This window comes from Blennius ocellaris, assembly GCF_963422515.1.
Source record: "Blennius ocellaris genome assembly, chromosome: 7".
Lineage (NCBI taxonomy): Eukaryota > Metazoa > Chordata > Actinopteri > Blenniiformes > Blenniidae > Blennius > Blennius ocellaris.
Genome location: NC_137656.1, coordinates 20093310 through 20111606, shown reverse-complemented (window position 1 = coordinate 20111606; position 18297 = coordinate 20093310). Strand labels below are relative to the sequence as shown.

The 18297-nt window shown below is 44.5% G+C and overlaps 1 protein-coding gene across 1 annotated transcript; it reads left to right on the top strand.

Annotated features, from left to right (window-relative positions):
• Positions 1-506: 506 nt before the first annotated feature.
• LOC308132569 (glutamine--fructose-6-phosphate aminotransferase [isomerizing] 1) lies at positions 507-14989 on the top strand. The gene is made up of 19 exons (XM_080499712.1): positions 507-530; positions 2395-2502; positions 2844-2951; positions 3224-3349; positions 3492-3550; positions 3638-3772; positions 3858-3919; positions 4227-4306; positions 4409-4517; positions 4645-4808; positions 6200-6295; positions 6734-6831; positions 6904-7024; positions 7385-7542; positions 9855-9969; positions 10468-10595; positions 10819-10986; positions 11804-11965; positions 13140-14989. Exons 1-19 carry the CDS (start codon positions 524-526, stop codon positions 13182-13184), a joined length of 2049 nt encoding a protein of 682 aa, XP_080355838.1. The 5' UTR covers positions 507-523; the 3' UTR covers positions 13185-14989.
• The last annotated feature ends 3308 nt before the right edge of the window (positions 14990-18297 follow it).

Sequence of the window (18297 nt, the reverse complement as noted above, 5' to 3'; positions counted from 1 at the left end):
GAAACATGAGATCTAAGGGGATCAGATATCTCTTATCACTTCCTTCAGCTTTATCAGCATTACAACTTTGCTATATACAGCTTCAGCATTCACGCTTGCATTTTCTTCTGGTAATTGGCAACCTCTCGTTGACTTTGTGATTCATCGGTCATTCACTCCAAAGTAAACCTGGAACAGTGCGTGGTTGTTGGCGGGTCCCTGGCTGCTGGCACGGAGCACAGGCCGGGCATTATGCGCTGGCGCTGCTGCTGGTTGGATGTCCGGGAGGTGGGGGGGCGCTCCGCTCGTGGATCATCATCATCATCATCATCTTCGTCACCACATCCTGATGCCACGTCAGGCCAGTGCCTGCGTCTCGAAGGTGACGTGTGATTGACGGGCCTCTCGGCCAATCAGAACACGCCGCGGCGGAAGGTGGCTGGCTGTGATTCAATGGAACTGCAGAGGGGGCGGGGCTTACTGACAGGCGTTCCCAGCAGAACAGCCGAACTCCTCCAGTAGCCGAAACATCCGAGCTGCAGTCATGTGTGGTGAGTACAAGGACTCGCTCTCTACCGACTACATTCTCAGGAAAAACGCTGCTTTCCCCTCCTATTTAGAGAACATGCAGTGGATCCTGGCTGGAACAGCGTTGTTGGCGGTGCACGTTTGAAATGAGCTCCGGGTGGCTAACAGGAGTTTGACTAGCTGATGCTGTTAGCGCGCTAAATATATATATCTGTGACTGTTTCACTGTGGAAACTCTCACTTTACTTAATAATAAATGTCAATCTGCAGAATTTCTTTCTTCTGCTTAATGCTCGGGAGCTCATGTAGTGTCTGTCTGGTGACATTACCGTGTAACTTTGCTCCGAGCTAACATCCGTCTGGGTTTAAATCACATTATTCAGTCGTTTTGTCTCGACTATAGTGTTAAAATAGAACCAGCAGTACCACCTGGCAGTGTTCTGTCTCTGGGTATAGCGGCTTGGGTCTACTATTCTTCCAGTCAGGTGGATTTTTGGGGGGAAGAAGTGTCGCTGACATGGTTTGTTTGTCCGTGTCCCGGTGTGTGTTGTTCTGCCCTGCCTGTGTCACTGATGGCGAACACTTCTGGCTTCCGTCACTGTCAACGCAATCTCATAATACCAATCAGACCCGATAGACCAGGTGGCATTTTTGGTTTTCACAATCAAACGTGCCGCTAATAATACCCGTGTCTTGAGCCAGTGTTATCTATTCTTCTGATAAATATAGAACTTGGGTTTTTTTTGCAGTGTCTCCCTGATCACTGCCTCCCTCCATCATCCAGTCCGGGTTAAACAAGTCTGCTTCATTAGCATTAAACTTGTTTCATGTTCAAACATGTTCGGCTTGTTGTTTGGGTTTCCCTGCCTTGGTTGGTTAAAGCTTCACTCCTTCCAGCATGTGGAAGATGATAAATTACCTGATGACTGCAGGAGGTAGTGCTGATTATTAAAGGGACTTTAATGGTAAGATGCCAGCCGTGACGTATGAGTTGTCATTGCTTTGTAGTGGTGTTAAAGGTCATTTAGTCATTACACAGAACTCACTGACAAGAGCAGTGGGGGGGGGGGGGGGGGGGGGAAGAACACCCCAGGGTCATACTAACAGATCTTCTAACATATTTGTTAATGGCACACTTCCTGCACAATATATAGGAAATGTCAACGATCTTATGAATACTGTGTTGTTGTTGTTTTCTTCCTGAACATGAAGTGGAGAGTTGGAGAGATCCATCAGATGGAACAAGATCACCATTGATTTATAAGCCGTCAACAACTGGACTAAATGGTTTACATTTTCTAAACCTATGAGAATAAAAGTGTTTTGAAACGGGGCCTCTCTCTTGGATATTTGTAATTGTGATACAATAAAGCAAATGTATGTGTAATTTTCTGTCCTTTGTAATATAAATCTCTTAAGATGGACACATGTTTCTGTCCTTCATCTTTATTCCCATTTACTACTTGCTTAGAGATGCTCGACACAATCTCAAGACTTATGTGATTACCATATAAACCTGAAATTGTACTACATAAAATTATAGTGGGAGAAAGGTACATCAACAGTCTTGGATTACTAAAGATAAACAAGAGGCGAGATGGGATTATTAGCCGTGTCGGTGATTCAAAATATTCCTCTAATGTGTGTTCTGTCAAAGGCATTTGTTTGTCGGTGGCTCTGTGTTGATCTCGTTGAAAGCTCTTGTAAGACTTGTTGGATCACTCTCCCAACTAGTATTGAATTTTTTTTTTAAACTGCTGGTTAAAAGCTATTGGCACAACAATGTGTTCATCTAAGCAAAAAAAACAGCTCGCAGTTCATTTGATTATGTGCTTTCACTCAATGGAATGATTTTGTTGGCCTGATTTTTTTTTTTTTTCTTCCCAGGAATCTTTGCATATCTCAACTACCATGTGCCAAGGACTCGCCGCGAGATCCTTGAGATCCTGCTCAAAGGTCTGCGACGTCTGGAGTACAGAGGCTACGACTCAGCCGGTGAGACTGAGAACAGTCATGCTTGTTATCGCTTTTATCTTCATCGTCTTATCGATCTGATTAAAACAGAAATAACGCAGCGTAAAAATGACTTTCACTGTGTTCTTTGATGATGGATTCTTCTAATGGACACAAACCACAACTGGATTATTGAGCAGTCCTCATTTTGCCCAGTTAGATGAGCTGTTCCACTCCAGTCTCTCAGATCTGAAGGGGTTATTGTCTGCAAAAGTTTAATACCACAGGAGAGTCATAACAGCATCATAATACTGTTTTTGGTTCAACAAGCTAATATTCAAAGTCTCGTTATATGTTATCACTTGTTGTGTTTTCCTCGCCAGGCGTGGGCATCGACGGGGGGAACGTGAAGGAGTGGGAGTCAAACGCAAAGTCCATCCAGCTGATTAAGCAACGTGGCAAAGTCAAGGCTCTCGATGAGGAAATCCACAGTAAGTTGAAGATCATACATTCACTTAACAAACACAGTGTCTGCGATCGAATGCGACAAGATTGCGGCTTAAAGAATGTCTCCATTCGGAGAACTTATTTCTTGGATGAAAAGGAATGCTGTACAGGCAATACAAAAGAGAGAGACGTAACAATGAAATGAAGTGGAACAATGTAAATGTATCGGCGAATGCGGAAGTATGAAAATAGAACAATTATAGCAGTGTGGTGGCGTTGGGAGTCTTAAGTGTGTCCCGTGCTTTGTGCTCTGCAGAGCAGCAGGACATGGACTTGGACGTGGAGTTTGACGTTCACCTGGGCATCGCTCACACCCGCTGGGCCACGCACGGCGAACCGAGCCCCGTCAACAGCCACCCACACAGATCGGACAAGTCCAACGGTGAGTCGTGGCGAAGAGAGCAAATAAAACACGCTCAGCACAGCTCGGCGTTTTGCTTGTACTCTAATGTGTGCAGTCAATTGAATCCACCCGTGTGCCTGTACCGAGACGGCTTGTTGATATTTTCATTCATTCATTTCAGAGTTCATCGTCATTCACAACGGGATCATCACCAACTACAAAGATCTGAGGAAATTCTTGGTGAGCATATTTTTTCTCTGGAAACCCCCCCCCCCCAAAAAAAAAACCCAACATGATTTAACATTATTAGAGACTTCATCTCCGCAGGAGAGCAAAGGCTACGAATTTGAGTCGGAGACGGATACAGAGTCCATCGCCAAGCTGGTGAAGTACATGTACGACAACCGGGAGAGTGACGACATGAGTTTTGCCGTTCTGGTCGAGCGCGTGACCCAGCAGCTGGTGAGGACTCGGCGATGCCCACCGCCGTGAGTGAGGTAATGAGACGAAAGAGCCCATCTGACATGTTTGCTCTTCATCCTGGCAGGAAGGAGCTTTTGCAGTGGTCTTCAAAAGTGTCCATTATCCCGGAGAGGCAGTTGGCACAAGGTGACGCTCGTGACGCTTTGTTTTCCTCTCATTAATCACAGTGTTGGTTTTTTAGTTTTTTTTGTTTGAAGTCCTAAAAGAAATTTTCTTCCAACGCTGATGAATAAATGACGGCATGCTTGTATGAATATGAAAACAATTATTTCTGGTTAAAGTTTAGTGTTTGACCAGCTGTATTATTCTTTTTCCTAAAGTTAGATGTATTTTCTATGTGTTTTTTTTTTTTTTTTGCCTCCAGAAATCTATCAAATAGTCCTCTGTTTACAATGTGGTGTAACATAAGTGATTTTTGTGTTGTTGTGTGCAGGAGGGGAAGTCCTCTGCTGATTGGAGTGCGCAGTGATCACAAGCTGTCCACCGATCACATCCCTGTGCTCTACCGCTCTTGTAATTGGAGTTCGTGTGTCTGATTTCATTCATCCACTGGACTTCCTCCGGAGGAGTGGGACTCAGGTTTTGGTTCTTCTTTTTTTTCTTCTCATTTCCCAGCTGGTAAAGATAAGAAGAGCTGCAGTGGCCTGCCCAGGCCGGACCAGGACACCTGCCTTTTCCCCGTGGATGAGAAAGCTGTGGAGTACTATTTTGCCTCCGACGCAAGGTAAGCGGATACCTGCGTCTTCGCCTCGACCTTCTGCGGTGTACAGAGATTCTCCGTGAAACCTGCGCTCCGGTTTTGTTCACGTCGGCGAGCATAAAGCAAAAGGTCTGATGTGGTCTCGTGACAGTGCGGTGATCGAGCACACGAACCGTGTGATCTTCCTGGAGGACGACGACGTGGCCGCTGTGACGGACGGCCGGCTGTCCATCCACAGGATGAAGCGCAGGGTCGGCGACTACCCGGCTCGCGCCATCCAGACCCTGCAGATGGAGCTGCAGCAGATCATGAAGGGTGAGTGGAGGGTCAGCTTCTCGTCTTCACGTCCCCCTGACATATTTTCGCTCGTGGCCATATTTTGCAAATGTATCATTTGTACTCTTCCTTGTAATTTTGTGTTGAACCCTGTTTTTTTTTTTTTGTTTTGTTTTTTGTGCGTGTCACAATAAATGTCTATTCGCTTCTGTCGCTGAGCCCCGGGGCAGACGTTTTTATTATCCAGTCCTTTCCACTTCAGTTGCTTCCTCGGTGAAAACACTGCTGTTTAAATGACCCCTGACTCTCGCCCTCACACACCCTCTGCTGAAGAGGACTTTATGTGCACTCAGGATGTAGTAAAACCTTGTTTTTGTTCCCTAATGAGAGGCGATTCTTCGTTAACCAATAAATCAATTATATGGTTTATGTTTTCATGCCTATCACCAAATGTCTACAGCTCCAACTGGGACCTTTTTTTTTTTGTCTGGATTGCATCTTACAAAAGATTCCTTATAGATTGCAGATTTAACAAAAACAATATGTGGACTTGAAATAATAGCAACAATTGTTAAAATTGAGTGAATTTGAAACCAAATTTAAATGGGTCCAGGTGGACAAAGCAGAACAAAAGCATCAACGATTTGCAACAGAATTGATAGCAAAGTGTAATCTAACTCAGATTAAGCTGGATCAAAATGTTTTGGTACGACACTTAGAAACAGCTGGCCTGAGGAGATGAACCGGTGGAATCAAAGTAGTATTTAATGACCAGGCTGGGCCAATATTTTCATCACTTACACTTTTTAACTCGTATTTCACATTGTGATCAAAACTGGTTCAGCAGGAGTCTGTTATTAGTCATAATTGACGAGTTCTAGGTTTGTTTCTAATTTAGTTTTTGGGTTTGGTTGTCCAGCAGATGGCAGTAGTAAGCTAATGTTGGCTGTGCTTGACATTCCTTTGCGGTCCTGTCATTACTCAGCCTCTCTCCTCCTCCTCCTTATTTTCTGGGGCCTTTCTGCTGAATAACCTAATTTGCTTGACCCAAATTGCCATCATAGGCGGGCCGTGCAGCGCTCTCCTTTTTCACGCTCACCGTTTGTGATTGATTGGAGAACCGAATCTCCCCAATGTGTCTTGTTGGTTTTATATAATTTGTGCGATGGCGTATCTTGTGCCTTCAAATGTGTTATTAATGCACCACAAACATTTGTTACTCCCCACCTCTCCGTGCCAGAAAAAGCCTTGTTATTTGGTAAAACGCTGTAAAAGAGGCCGTTCACTCTCCAGCTTTCAGATCGCATTTGTTAAGAACTTAATGTGGGTCAACAAGGTTTTTCCTCAGACAAACTCATCTTGGCTCCCACTTTATTTATACTCCACAAGTGTTTGCAATGATTCCCTAATACCTGACCTTCCCACCACAGGAAACTACAGCTCCTTCATGCAGAAGGAGATTTTTGAACAACCAGAGTCTGTGGTGAACACCATGAGAGGGAGAGTGAACTTCGACGACAACTCAGGTTAGAGAGGCGTCCTCTTGGTTTTTTTTGTTTTTTTGTCTCCCCTTTGGAGCAGTGAAGCAATAACCTCTTTTACTTCTTCCCAAACTTGTGGGGTCGCCAAGATTTGAACTGCTCCTGAAAGTTTAAACAGATGCCGTCCTCACTGTTCCTGCATTTACGTCTGTGCGATTGAGCTGAAGTGCACGTGAAATTACCTTTAGCTCAGTACTCCACTGAAGAGAAACTCATCCCACTGCATTCAGATGTGCAGCCTCCATTTCTTCATTCTGCATGAATAATTCAGCAGAGTTGCATACTTTCTTTCTTCTGTATGCACGTGCACCTTGTCGGTGATGATTTAAACCTTCCTTTCTCGGCTCTCTTCAGAGATCTTCTTTAATGAGGTATAAAATAATGGAGCAGAATGATGGATTAACTGTCCGCCGTGCTTCACAGTGACGCTCGGTGGACTGAAGGATCACATCAAAGAGATTCAGAGGTGTCGGCGACTAATCCTTATCGCCTGTGGCACCAGCTACCATGCCGGAGTAGCGGTGAGTAGCATCTTTCTACAAGCATTTCGCTGTCCTCGGTTTATACTGAGCTGTCCTCTGTTGCTTTCTCAGACCCGCCAGGTCCTGGAGGAGCTCACCGAGCTGCCCGTCATGGTGGAGCTGGCCAGCGACTTCCTGGATAGGAACACACCCGTCTTCAGAGACGACGTCTGCTTCTTTATCAGTCAGTCAGGTGTGCAGCCGGATGTCATCTGGAGTTAATCTGAAGTCTCGACTTCCCGCTTTGTATTCTGCTGTCTTGACTGCAGGAGCCACTCTGGCACTTCTGATTCATCTCTCTGTCAGTGGCGTTGACGCTTTATCGGGTTGGGTTTTCCAACCCGGGGACCAAAAAAAAGAATTGAAAAAAAACCTTGTGTGTGTCCATGTCTTCAGTTGTGGGTTTGTGGTTTCTCCTAAGATGCAGTCTGAACTCGGAGGCCTGTGTGGCGCAGAAGCAGTTTCCTACAAATCCAATATATGAGATTGTTTTATTGCCACAATTTTTACATCAAATTAACTGCAATGCTTTCTCTGTCTGCCAACCCTGCAGGGGAGACCGCTGACAGCCTAATGGCCCTTCGCTACTGTAAAGAGAGGGGGGCTCTGACTGTGGGCATCACCAACACAGTGGGCAGCTCCATTTCCAGGGAGACTGACTGTGGGGTTCACATCAATGCCGGGCCAGAGGTTGGAGTCGCCAGTACCAAGGTAAACTCTCCTGCAACCATTAGGTGTGTCGCTAACGCAGCCTGTGGAAGTTAGAAACCATAATGGCTTTATCAAACACCAACTTAGAGGATTATAAGAAACCCGAACAAGCAGTGTCTTGAAATTCAAGTTTCAGTAATGTGACAGACATTTTGTTCACAAATCCTCAATAGGAATCTGAAACTGTAGTGCTCCTGACGATGGCGACAGCCAAATGGACTTCATTTATGATGCATTATCACATCATCAGTCAGATTGTTAGAAGATCTGATCCAACAACCGAGCCACCTCCTTTTTTTAGCCTTTACTTTTTGCCCACATTAGTTCAATCAACTACTCTAAATGTGCAGAACTGACATGATGTGACAACAGTGATGGCAGACCCATTGATCATTTGTACTTCTGCCTCTCTATTGCATTACTCACATTACAATAGTCCAGAACTGTGCAACCCTCATGCTAGGATTGTATAGAGCGTGCTACTGCGAAGCTTCAACTACATTTCTGAAGAACCTTCCTGCTTTTTCTCTGCCTCATTAAACTTCTGTACTATATTTCTTTTCCTAACTGATTACAGATTTATGGTCTCTGCCATATATTCAGTCCGCCATGTTTACATATTCAAGCCTCTTTTTAATATTTGGTGCAGGCATTCATTTTTGCCACTGTATTGTTTTTGTCGCAAAATACTGGCAAGTGGAGTTGAGTTGCCTCGCCATGCTCATACTTGATGTCTTTGGACTGTGCGAGATCAATCCCATGTGGCAGAATCCGTTCTACACGACACCTCTTTCCCCCCCTAAAGATAACGTGTTGTGCTGCAGGATTCAACACGGACAATCTCATGATGGCAGGTTTCAGATCTGCGTCATTCTGGTCCCAGTTTGTTGTGTCCGTTCCTAAACGAACGCCCTCTAACAATGAATGAATTCCAGATGAAAACTCCATTGCAAGTCTTATCCGGCCTTTGGATGCCGACGCTGTCCTCTGGTCCCACAGGGAGCTGAGGAGGCCTGATATTCTCATCTTGCCTTATGTAAAGCTAAGACACTTGGTTATTTTTTTTAATGCTTCTCCTCCTTCTAAACCTTATAGCTAAAAACATTTGCCAGCTGGGACTCAGAAAGGAGGAAAGAAAGTTTGTGAGCATGTAGAGAGAGAGAGAGGAGCAGGTCTCTGTGCCCCGGCCCTTGGGCTTGGCTCAGCAACTCTCGTGCTGCTCCAAAGCACCAGAGCACGCCTCGGAGACGCCACCATTTACTGCTTGGCTTGCTGGGCCACACACCCACCTCAACCAAATGCTTCAGATTTACAACCCGGCTCGTCGAATGACTGGAACACACGTATCGCACCCAAGTGCCGAATGACTTCAAACTGATCGTCGAGACCTCGGTTTTCGGCTAATTAGAATTTAGTGTTGGCTGGTGGGGAAAAGGAAGAAAACTTTCTTTCGTTGTATGTGTCGTGTAATAATTAACATACCGTCTTAAGCCACTCGTCAGTTCTGTATTCTGTGAACCTTCATGCCATGTCGGCTATGTGAAGGTGTTGTCACTTCTGTAGACTCGGAGTTTGTATTTTCTCCATGAAAACATATTGAAACGGCAGTTTGTGATGTGGAATAAATACGTTGCCACATCTGAGCTGACTCAAAAGTTTTGTCATGCACAACCCTGTGCATGAAAAAGCAAAAAAAGAAAAACCATTCGGTGCAAATCGTTTGTAGCAGTTTTCTTGGCCCTACATATGGGCAATTCTGAGTCTGAAGGGTCCTGTGAGTTGACTTGGCTTCATTCAAACACTGATTAAATCTCCCAAATGGGCATGGAAGGCGTCCAAACATGCTTCCAGATGAAGGCAGAGGGGGAGAGGAGAGGGAGCGGCGGTGACGGCAGGCACAGACTCTCTGACACGTTGAAGTTGTGAGCCCCGACATTTTCAGCATGGTCTGAGAGCGTGAGCTTCATAACATCAATCTCTGTGTTCGCCAAAGATTTTGAGATTAAGCAGCACTGCCTTGACTGAACAGTACTGCTCTGCCTGGAATATACACGTGTCTTCTTTTTCTTTTATGATTATCTACTGGAGAAAAGCACAATTCTCCAGAAGAGAATAAGGGTTTGGTTGCAACTTCTTGGGTTTTATATATAGATAATATAACAAAATGTATGTTTTTGAGCAGCTGGACACTTGGATAATGATCAATGACAATGAAAGCCAACAGAAACTTCATACTTCCTAATGTAACCTATGAAATTAATGCTATCGGTAATCAAAGACACTTTCTCTCTTGATGTGGCTCCCCTCTGCAGGCCTACACCAGCCAGTTCGTGGCCTTGATCATGTTTGCGCTGCTGATGTGCGACGACAGGATCTCCGTGCAGCCCAGACGCCGTGAGATAATCCAGGGCCTGAAAGTGCTTCCAGGTAATCCAAGCCAAACCTATTGCGGTTCATCCAAGGAAATCCTCATCTCTCAGGGCCATCGGTCAACATATGTTGTGTATGAATGTGATCATATAAATAAACTTGACTTGACGTATAAAAGCTTCATATGGACGCTGAATGAGAAGCGGCTTACATTGCAAAAATAGAGTACATCAAAGGCCTGCTTGAATATTTGTTTAATGATTTTCCTGGACGAGGAAGCTCACCGACGAGAGGAGGATCAATCCTCTACGTTCTCGCTGCCGCAGCTTTTGGCTGGAGGGGCTCGCATGCTTCTCTGGATCTAAGGCACATGATGGCATGTCCCCTCATGGTAAAACAATGAGGAACGCCTGCCACTCCCTGCCTTCCAATATAAACGGATCGAGTCCAGGTCCTCACTGTGTTGACACAGCGGAGCTCACAATGGTGCCTTGTGTTTTTAAAGTTTTGTTGCTTCCAATCAGCCTCAATGCTCGTTTTCTGCGTCTGCGTTAGATCTGATTAAGGAGGTCTTGAGTTTGGACGATGAAATCCAGAAGTTGGCGCAAGAGCTGTACCAGCAGAAGAGTGTGCTTATTATGGGCAGAGGCTACCATTATGCAACCTGCCTGGAGGGAGCGCTGGTGAGCAGATACTTTTTTTAATTTTTTTTATTTTAACATTCGTTTAATCTGATTTACTTTCTCATTTCTGGTGTGACCAGCTAAACAGAAATGGTGAAAAAAATGTATTTAGAATTTCATTCTTGAGTCATGTTAAACAACGCGCTCCTGAGAATTTACATTTTACTTCCCTATCAGATTGTATTGGACTGTATCGTTTCTGGCTTGATGTCTTCCCGTGTAGAAAATCAAGGAAATCACCTACATGCATTCAGAAGGCATCCTGGCTGGAGAGCTGAAACACGGTCCGTTGGCGCTGGTGGATAAACTCATGCCAGTGATCATGATCATCATGAGAGACCACACCTACACCAAATGTCAGAACGCCCTGCAGCAGATCGTTGCCCGCCAGGTAAAGCATAAAAAAAAGAGAGAGAGAGAGAGAGAGAGATCATACATTTTCAGAGGGTTTAGTGCTTTTTTTCTCCCCACTTTCTTGTATTTTGATGTGAATGAAGAGTCAAATAATATCGTGAACCAGATGTTTTAGGAATCTCCCAAGGTTTCTGTGAAACTATGAGGCTGGTGTCAAATGACAAGCCATTACTGCTGCATGTCTCGGTCCCAATCATCAGTTAATCTTATGTCACTTAGTGAGTGAACGGAGGAGCTCTGTCAAGGTTTTAGGTGGTTGTAATGATTTGATTGCGCCCATTTGAGAAACCGCTGTGGTACATCAGTAGAATACAGACTGAATTTAAAAGCAAAAAAAAATAAAAAGATCTGGTGATCATGGTTACAAAGAAAAATACAAAGTCCTGTGGTAGCTCTTGCTTTATTTTTCTTGAACGTGGCAGTTGTCCAGCGATGAGGCCTGTTCCATGTTCATTTTGTCATCAAATGTATTTTAGAATAATACACTTTTTTTTCCGCCGTCGGCGTGAACAAGTTCACAACCTCGACGACCAAAGCAGGTTTTGCATGTTAGGTTAATTTTCACGGCTCCGTCGGTGCCGCGCCTCTGCTCCTTCACCCCAGTAAACACGGGGGAGTGTCTGGGTGGACGTGACATCACCACTGCCTGTAACCTGCAGCAGATGGGCTTTTAAGAGGTGTGAAAATCAGCCGAGGGATTAAATTTGAAAGACGGGAATCTTTTAGAGTTCGACTTTTATGCGACTCCCACGCCAGTGACATTGAAAGCCTTCTTTTTGACCCCCCCCCCCCAGGGTCGTCCCATCGTGATCTGTGACAGAGACGACTACGAAACCATCAAGAACTCCAGCCACAACATCAAAGTGCCTCACTGTGTGGACTGCTTGCAGGGCGTCCTGAGCGTCATCCCCCTGCAGCTGCTGTCCTTCCACCTCGCTGTGCTCCGGGGTTACGATGTAAGTACCCGTCCCCTCAGGCTCGGCAGCAGCTCGTAAACAGAAAGAGGTTTCTAAAACGAGCTTTGTCTCGTCTGATACCGGACTATATATATAGATTTTTTTTTTTTTTTCAGCTCTAAGTGAAACTAATGATTTCAATTTCCACCCGTGAGTGTTTACATGCCGCTCACTGTGATAAGAAGGAAATCCACAGGTTTACAGGATGAAGTTAATAAATTCAGGAGAAAAAAAAGGATTGTGCAATAGGAAGAAAAAGGGAGGTTGAGTTATTGTGTCCCTGCTTATCTGACCGTGTTCTACTGAACTGTTCCGTTGGCAAACACACCAGAGTTCAGCTGAGATTAAACATGCAGCGTCTTCAGTGCAGATCAGTGTCCCCAACTCCCATCCACGAGGAACCAAGTATTTTTGTAATAACGCAATAGTTGAAAGTGATGTATACCTGCTTAACATAAAGGCTTCTCCAGACTGTGGTCATGATTCTTCAGTTTATGGTTTCGAGATCGCAATCTCTTAATTTATTGCTAAAATTGGAGTTCATCCCGGCGGACAATTCACAACAGGCTGTGTACCTATAAAGTATGCACACACAGGTGAGAACATGTAAACCACACGGACAGGCTTTGAATCCACCGGAAGTATTGTTATTTTCAGGGATGACTACGAAGTGCCACCTTGCAATCCACACCTAAACCTGATCAGTTTAATTTTCTCATTAGAATTGAAAAATCTATTTCTAATAGTTTGTTTTTGGTGTACTTACCAGAACCCGACTCGCCGCTGTGTCTTTTTTTTTAATCACTCGCTGTATTAAAGTGTGTTAAAGGTCAAAGTAAACGGATCTACTCAAGTACAGATTATAAATAATGTCAGCGCTGAGTCGGCGAAAACTCTTCAAACAAAGTGCAAACATTCAGCTCCATCACACTCTTGCCCTACTTTCTTTTTTTTCTGTTTTCTTCTTTAAACTCGACTCTAAGCCTGAGCAGCGCTGCCAAGCTGCCAAATCACTGGCTCACACATTAAAGTGTGTTTTTGTTGAGAGTTTGGTAAATTGTGCCGGATCGCCTGACAGCGGCGTTTAGTCATCAGCGCAGGCCCTCGCTTGTCTGCTTTTATACGCGGCCGATGTTTGTCATGTTGGAAATAATGCCGTCCTGTTTAAACACAGGTGGACTGTCCAAGAAACCTGGCCAAGTCCGTGACGGTAGAGTGAAACACGCCATCCGTCACCCGACGCCGACGGCGGCAAAGCGTCCCGGCGGACACACGGGACACCAAGACGGCGTCCGGATGAAGAAAACCCCAGAGACGTGCCGTTCCTCTGCTCTTTTTAAACGCAATCTTTTTTTCTTTTTTTTCCCCCCCTCTGCGCTCGTGTATTTTTCTGTACCATTCTGTAATTCACCGTCTATTTTCTCCAATCTGGATTGTGTTCATCTAGTTGTCAGTGCTGCTGTTTCGTCTGTGGTGGCAGGGGACTGGGCTGGCACTCCACCATCTGCTTCCTACGCTTCTTATTTGAGGTCTGTGAGCGTGTAGCAGCTCGACAGTGATCACTCGGGTTCATTCACACGAGTGCATCAAAACCTTCCGTGTTTATTTGCGCTTATTAGCCTCTCCGGTAGCTGATGTCCAGGCTGACCCGACACAAGTCTTGTTTCAAGACCTGCCTGGCTCATTTACAGGTTCACTGCAATGATTTGTAGTTTGGTTGGCATTTTTTTGATTGTTGGTTTCTTTTCCCCCTTTGGCAGCTAGTTATCTGAAGTGTCTTTATTCCACAGTTGAAGTAAATCAAAGTCTTCAATCATTCCAAGCCACAGGTCATGGATTTCTTATATATATGATTTCCGCACAATTTGCCAGCTTTTGCCTCAGTATCTTTCCTGACTTTTGTTTTCCTGAGTACACTGAAGTCGAAACATCAGAAGTTTGACTGCTTAAGAAGCTTGTAAATGCACAACTTTACAGCGTCTTCTCAACTGGTCCCGGCTCTGAATCTCATGTTGTGGAGTTCAGACGCTGGCCTCGGTGTGCTCACTTAATGAGAATCAGGCTTGTTTACTGAGGACCTGGTCACTGTTACTGTTACTGTTCTCTCTACATGCTTTCTCGTACCGTTTACCGCCGCCTACGTATATTTAGCCGTTTGATTGGAAAAAAAGAGGACTGTGCGTATCATTTCCGGTTCACCAGTAAACTACAAACTGAAGTAATTAGTAGATACCAGCCTGAAGTAGAAATTGCACAGTTGCCAGCCCACACTCTGCCACCATAACTGCTGCAATCACATTATTGGGACCATCTGTAGCTCATGAATGTTAGATTTTTTTTTTTTATGTCATTATTGAAGTTACTGGGGTGTTTTTTTGTTTGAAACGTGAATGTTGCCATCATTGAAAATGTCAATCCAACTTTGTCTAATGGCTTTGGCAGTTGTGAACCAAAACATATATTTTCTATCTGTCTAATTTTGTTGTCGCCACATGTGTGCTGATGCCTGTAGATCGTGTCACGTAAAGAGTCCTAGTGAAGCCCAAAGGGAGCGTATATACACTGTCACATGGCACTACGTCACACCGTAGATGTTTACTGGGGTAGGAAAGTCTCTTGCCAGCTGTGTGTGTGTGTGTGTGTGTGAGAAAGGCCAGACGTCTTTTGTTCACACAGCTTTGCATACGACAAGTAGGAGCTGCATGTCTTTTTAAGTCCATCTCGCATTTGAAAATGTTTATCTTGCTTTTGCAATCATAGCCTTAACGTCACATTTGTTTGCGGCTCTGTTCTCATCATTAAGCTTTTCCTGAGCCAGTGATTAGGATTTGAAAAAAAACTAGATGTTGTTGTTGCTGCCGGTACTTTCAGAACCCACGATAGAAAACCTCGACTTCTTGGTTGGATACATTGATAAAATGGACACGACACTGAATCTTGGCACCATCTGTTGGGTTCCAGAGGGAGTGGGGCACTATTTATTAGTGGAAATGATGCAATAAAGTGTCAATTACTTCTCTTTGAGGCGTTTCCTATCATTCAATGAGATGCACAGTAATTCAAGATGCGCCTGGTGGTGAAAATCAAATATTTATTAAACTGTTCAGACATTTGAAAATATTTAAAAAGTTGGGTAAAAGGTCATTTTTAGAATTTGACAAGTTATTTCCAGCTTCGGCCATCTCATTGTATTCAGGATATTTACAGATGCGGTGAGGTCAAAGGTCACAAGACATGCCAAGGGCCTGAGCAATCGACAGCAGTGTTCTGATGCAGCTCCAAAAAGTCATAACTGTGGAGACGCTCAGCCTCACGTTGGTGCGCAGAGCCGAGAGGACGGACGCCGCCACGCTGGCGAGGGCGAAGCCGGTCGTCCAGACGGAAAATGAAAATCGGCAGAGATCTGGAGCGGCCAGCAGGGCTGGCTGAAGCCACGCCGCAGATTTCCCTCTGCCACAGCTGAGGAGAGAGCAGCTGTTGTCTCTAAAGACTTGTGATGAAGTCCAGGTGGAGCAGCCCGAGGGTCCGTGCCGGGCCGAGCTCTGCCGTGAGAAACGCATCCCGGCCAGCGTCCGCCTGAGGAACCCGTTCAGCTTCAGCAGCACCGAGAGGCAAAGGGCAAAGCCGGCGGTGACGGCGAGCGCGGTCTTCAGGAGGAAGTCGTTGCACTCGCTAACCACAAGAATGGCCTCGCGTGCTGATGCACACCGAGCGCAGATCACTGCCACGAGTCTGATCAGAACCGGCCTCCATCTGCCAAGCATGAGGAGGAGGAGCAGCGGCGTGGGGAGTCTCTCGGAGGGAGAGGTCGTCATGTGAAGCGCTGCAGGTCACGGCAGCTAGGAGACGCACCACACCTGCCTTAACTCTGAACTGATTGACTGGCTTTACCCGCCTCTCCAGGTTGATGTTCTCTCACTGCGACCAGCCCCTCCACTGAATGACAAACCGTCGGCCATCATCCACTCATCTGAATCAGGTGTAGGAGGGACGTCCCTGCTGCCTGCGGTCAGTTCTGACTGAAATATTTCAAATAGTCTTTTTTTTTTAATGGAGTAAATCATTTATGTTAAGTCGCATTAGTGACTGAAAACTAGTGTTCGACTACAGCTATAGTTAATTCTCTGAAAAGTAGTGGTATTACTAAAAAATTTAAACCACTGCTGTCCTTTTATTAGTCTCATCATTTACTTTAATCTGAACACTGGTTTCATTATATTCAAAGGTCCTCGGCAGCCAAAAGGTGCATCACAGGGCAAATACAGAAAAATGATCCCTCATCAAATAAACTCAAACGTATGTTGTTTTGTTTGACTGCGATCCCACTGTAGTACCTGGAGAAAACCCAAGCGTTGGTGATCAAAACTGCAAACTTTTCTTGTTTTGATTGACCGTTTACACCTGGAGTGTCCAGTCCTGGTCCTGGAGAGTCTCTTTTATATGTTTTAGGTCTTTTCACAAGTTGAAACACACCTGATTGCAATAAAGAACTTCTTATTGGGCTTTACTTACAAGCTTGATGATAATGACAGGACAAACTGTAAACTCAGAAATGGAAAGGCCACTGTGAGGAGATGTTTCACCACTGCATTACTGCGTGGTTTAGAATCATCCCATATTTGTAATTAATTTCTGTCTTTGGGGTTTGGATAAAATTTGTCCTCCCCTTGATATTTATTAAAGCTGTAAACTTAACCAGGACAGCCGTCATGTGAAAACAGACCCAGTGTTACTGCCGGTAGGAGCGACCGCTGCTAACAGCTGATAGAGAAGCCACAGAAAATGAATCGACGATTAAAGCAACATTACACCATAACATTAAGTTTTCGTGTTTCCAAAGTTAAAATGCTCTAAAATGGCTTCAGGCAGACCTCCGCTATAAAAAAAAAAAAAACATCCCTCTCAAATGGTTGATCTGCAAATCAGCAATCAAAGCATGCAGACAATCGACCAGTGGCTCTTTTCTTTTTTGTAAGAGACAAAATAGTTTTTGTTACTTTTCTGTATCCTAAATCATAGAGATTTTCTACAACGTAACACAACTTCTAAATGTCTCGAGCCTTTCTGGTTCCAAACTTTTTCCTTTTGCTCTTTTCACAAATCTGCTTCTGATCAGGATGAAAAGAGTTTTCCACATTCATGTGTGACCAACATGCAAAACAAATATGGTTGTGCTTCACATTCATTCTGCTTCAATAAGCGGGGAGAAATCCACCTTGATCAGTTGTGTGACGTCTGTTATGTTCAACATTTAGCAGCATGTTTGCGTTCGCCAAGGAAAGGTGACGCTGTGGCGATAACGGTCTTATTCAAGTGTCTCTTTTAAGCCATTAACAAATTCACAAATTTATCTTTGGATATCGGTGACTTGAGGGAATGATCTCAGTTTGAGCTGAAACACATACTGTAAGCAAAGAGCTGACTCTAAACACAGCGCTGCCAAAAAAAAAAAAAAAAATCACTCCAATAAACTATCAGTCATCTTTTAGGGCTGAGAATTCGTGTTTATGATAACGATCTGCCCAAATCCTTGAAAGTATTTACTGTTGCCTATTGTTATAAAGAAAGATTTATTGTGTGTCTGAGTAGCAGCTGGCAATATGTGGGATTATACATGTGTATGTTAAACATCAGTTCTGTGTCCTGACAGGAGAAACCGGCGGAAAAAAGCCAAATCATTAGGAGTTTGACTGAAATGGAAAAGCACGGTATTAAAATGTCTTTGCACTTCGTCAACTTTAAATAAAAACAATTAAAAATCCCAACCCCACCCATACCTCCCAGTCCACCGAGTCCTCACTTTGTCCCCAAATTATGTCACGAACAATCAGCACCAGCACGCCTTTCCTGCAGCCAGTCCACATTTCCTGAGGATTAAATTGTCTAATATTTTCCAAGATAGCTCACTCCGTCCGTGCATGTGACATAATGCAACATATGAACATCTGGGGTTGGTTAGAAATGCACTGCAGATTCTTTTCTCTCTCTCTTTTCTTTTTTTTTCCTTTTCCATGACAGAGAAGGAGCGAGCAGCTTGCTGCTTTTTTTGCAAACCGTATTGTATGAACCCATTGATCCCAACTACATTTTCATAGAGGATTTTTACTGCAGGTTCGGTACTTCTTTATAAATTACACTATTGGAAATGAACTGTGACGAGTTACTAGATGAAGTAACTGACTGTACGTGTCGATTCAAATTGGAACGACGTAGGAACGTTGTTGCAGCAGAAGACGGCGAATGTTTCTGGACAAATGCAGCCTGAGACTGTTTTACAAATAGCCGAACATTTGTGGTCATGAAGGTACTGTGGATGCAGGTTAATGTGAACA

What these genes read in the sequence shown, in the direction of transcription:
- LOC308132569 (XM_080499712.1), top strand. An exon ending in CTTCTTTATCAGTCAGTCAG is followed by an intron (nt 7,025 to 7,384) that starts GTGTGCAGCCGG and finishes CCAACCCTGCAG; the next exon opens with GGGAGACCGCTGACAGCCTA. An exon ending in CTGTGCTCCGGGGTTACGAT is followed by an intron (nt 11,966 to 13,139) that starts GTAAGTACCCGT and finishes GTTTAAACACAG; the next exon opens with GTGGACTGTCCAAGAAACCT.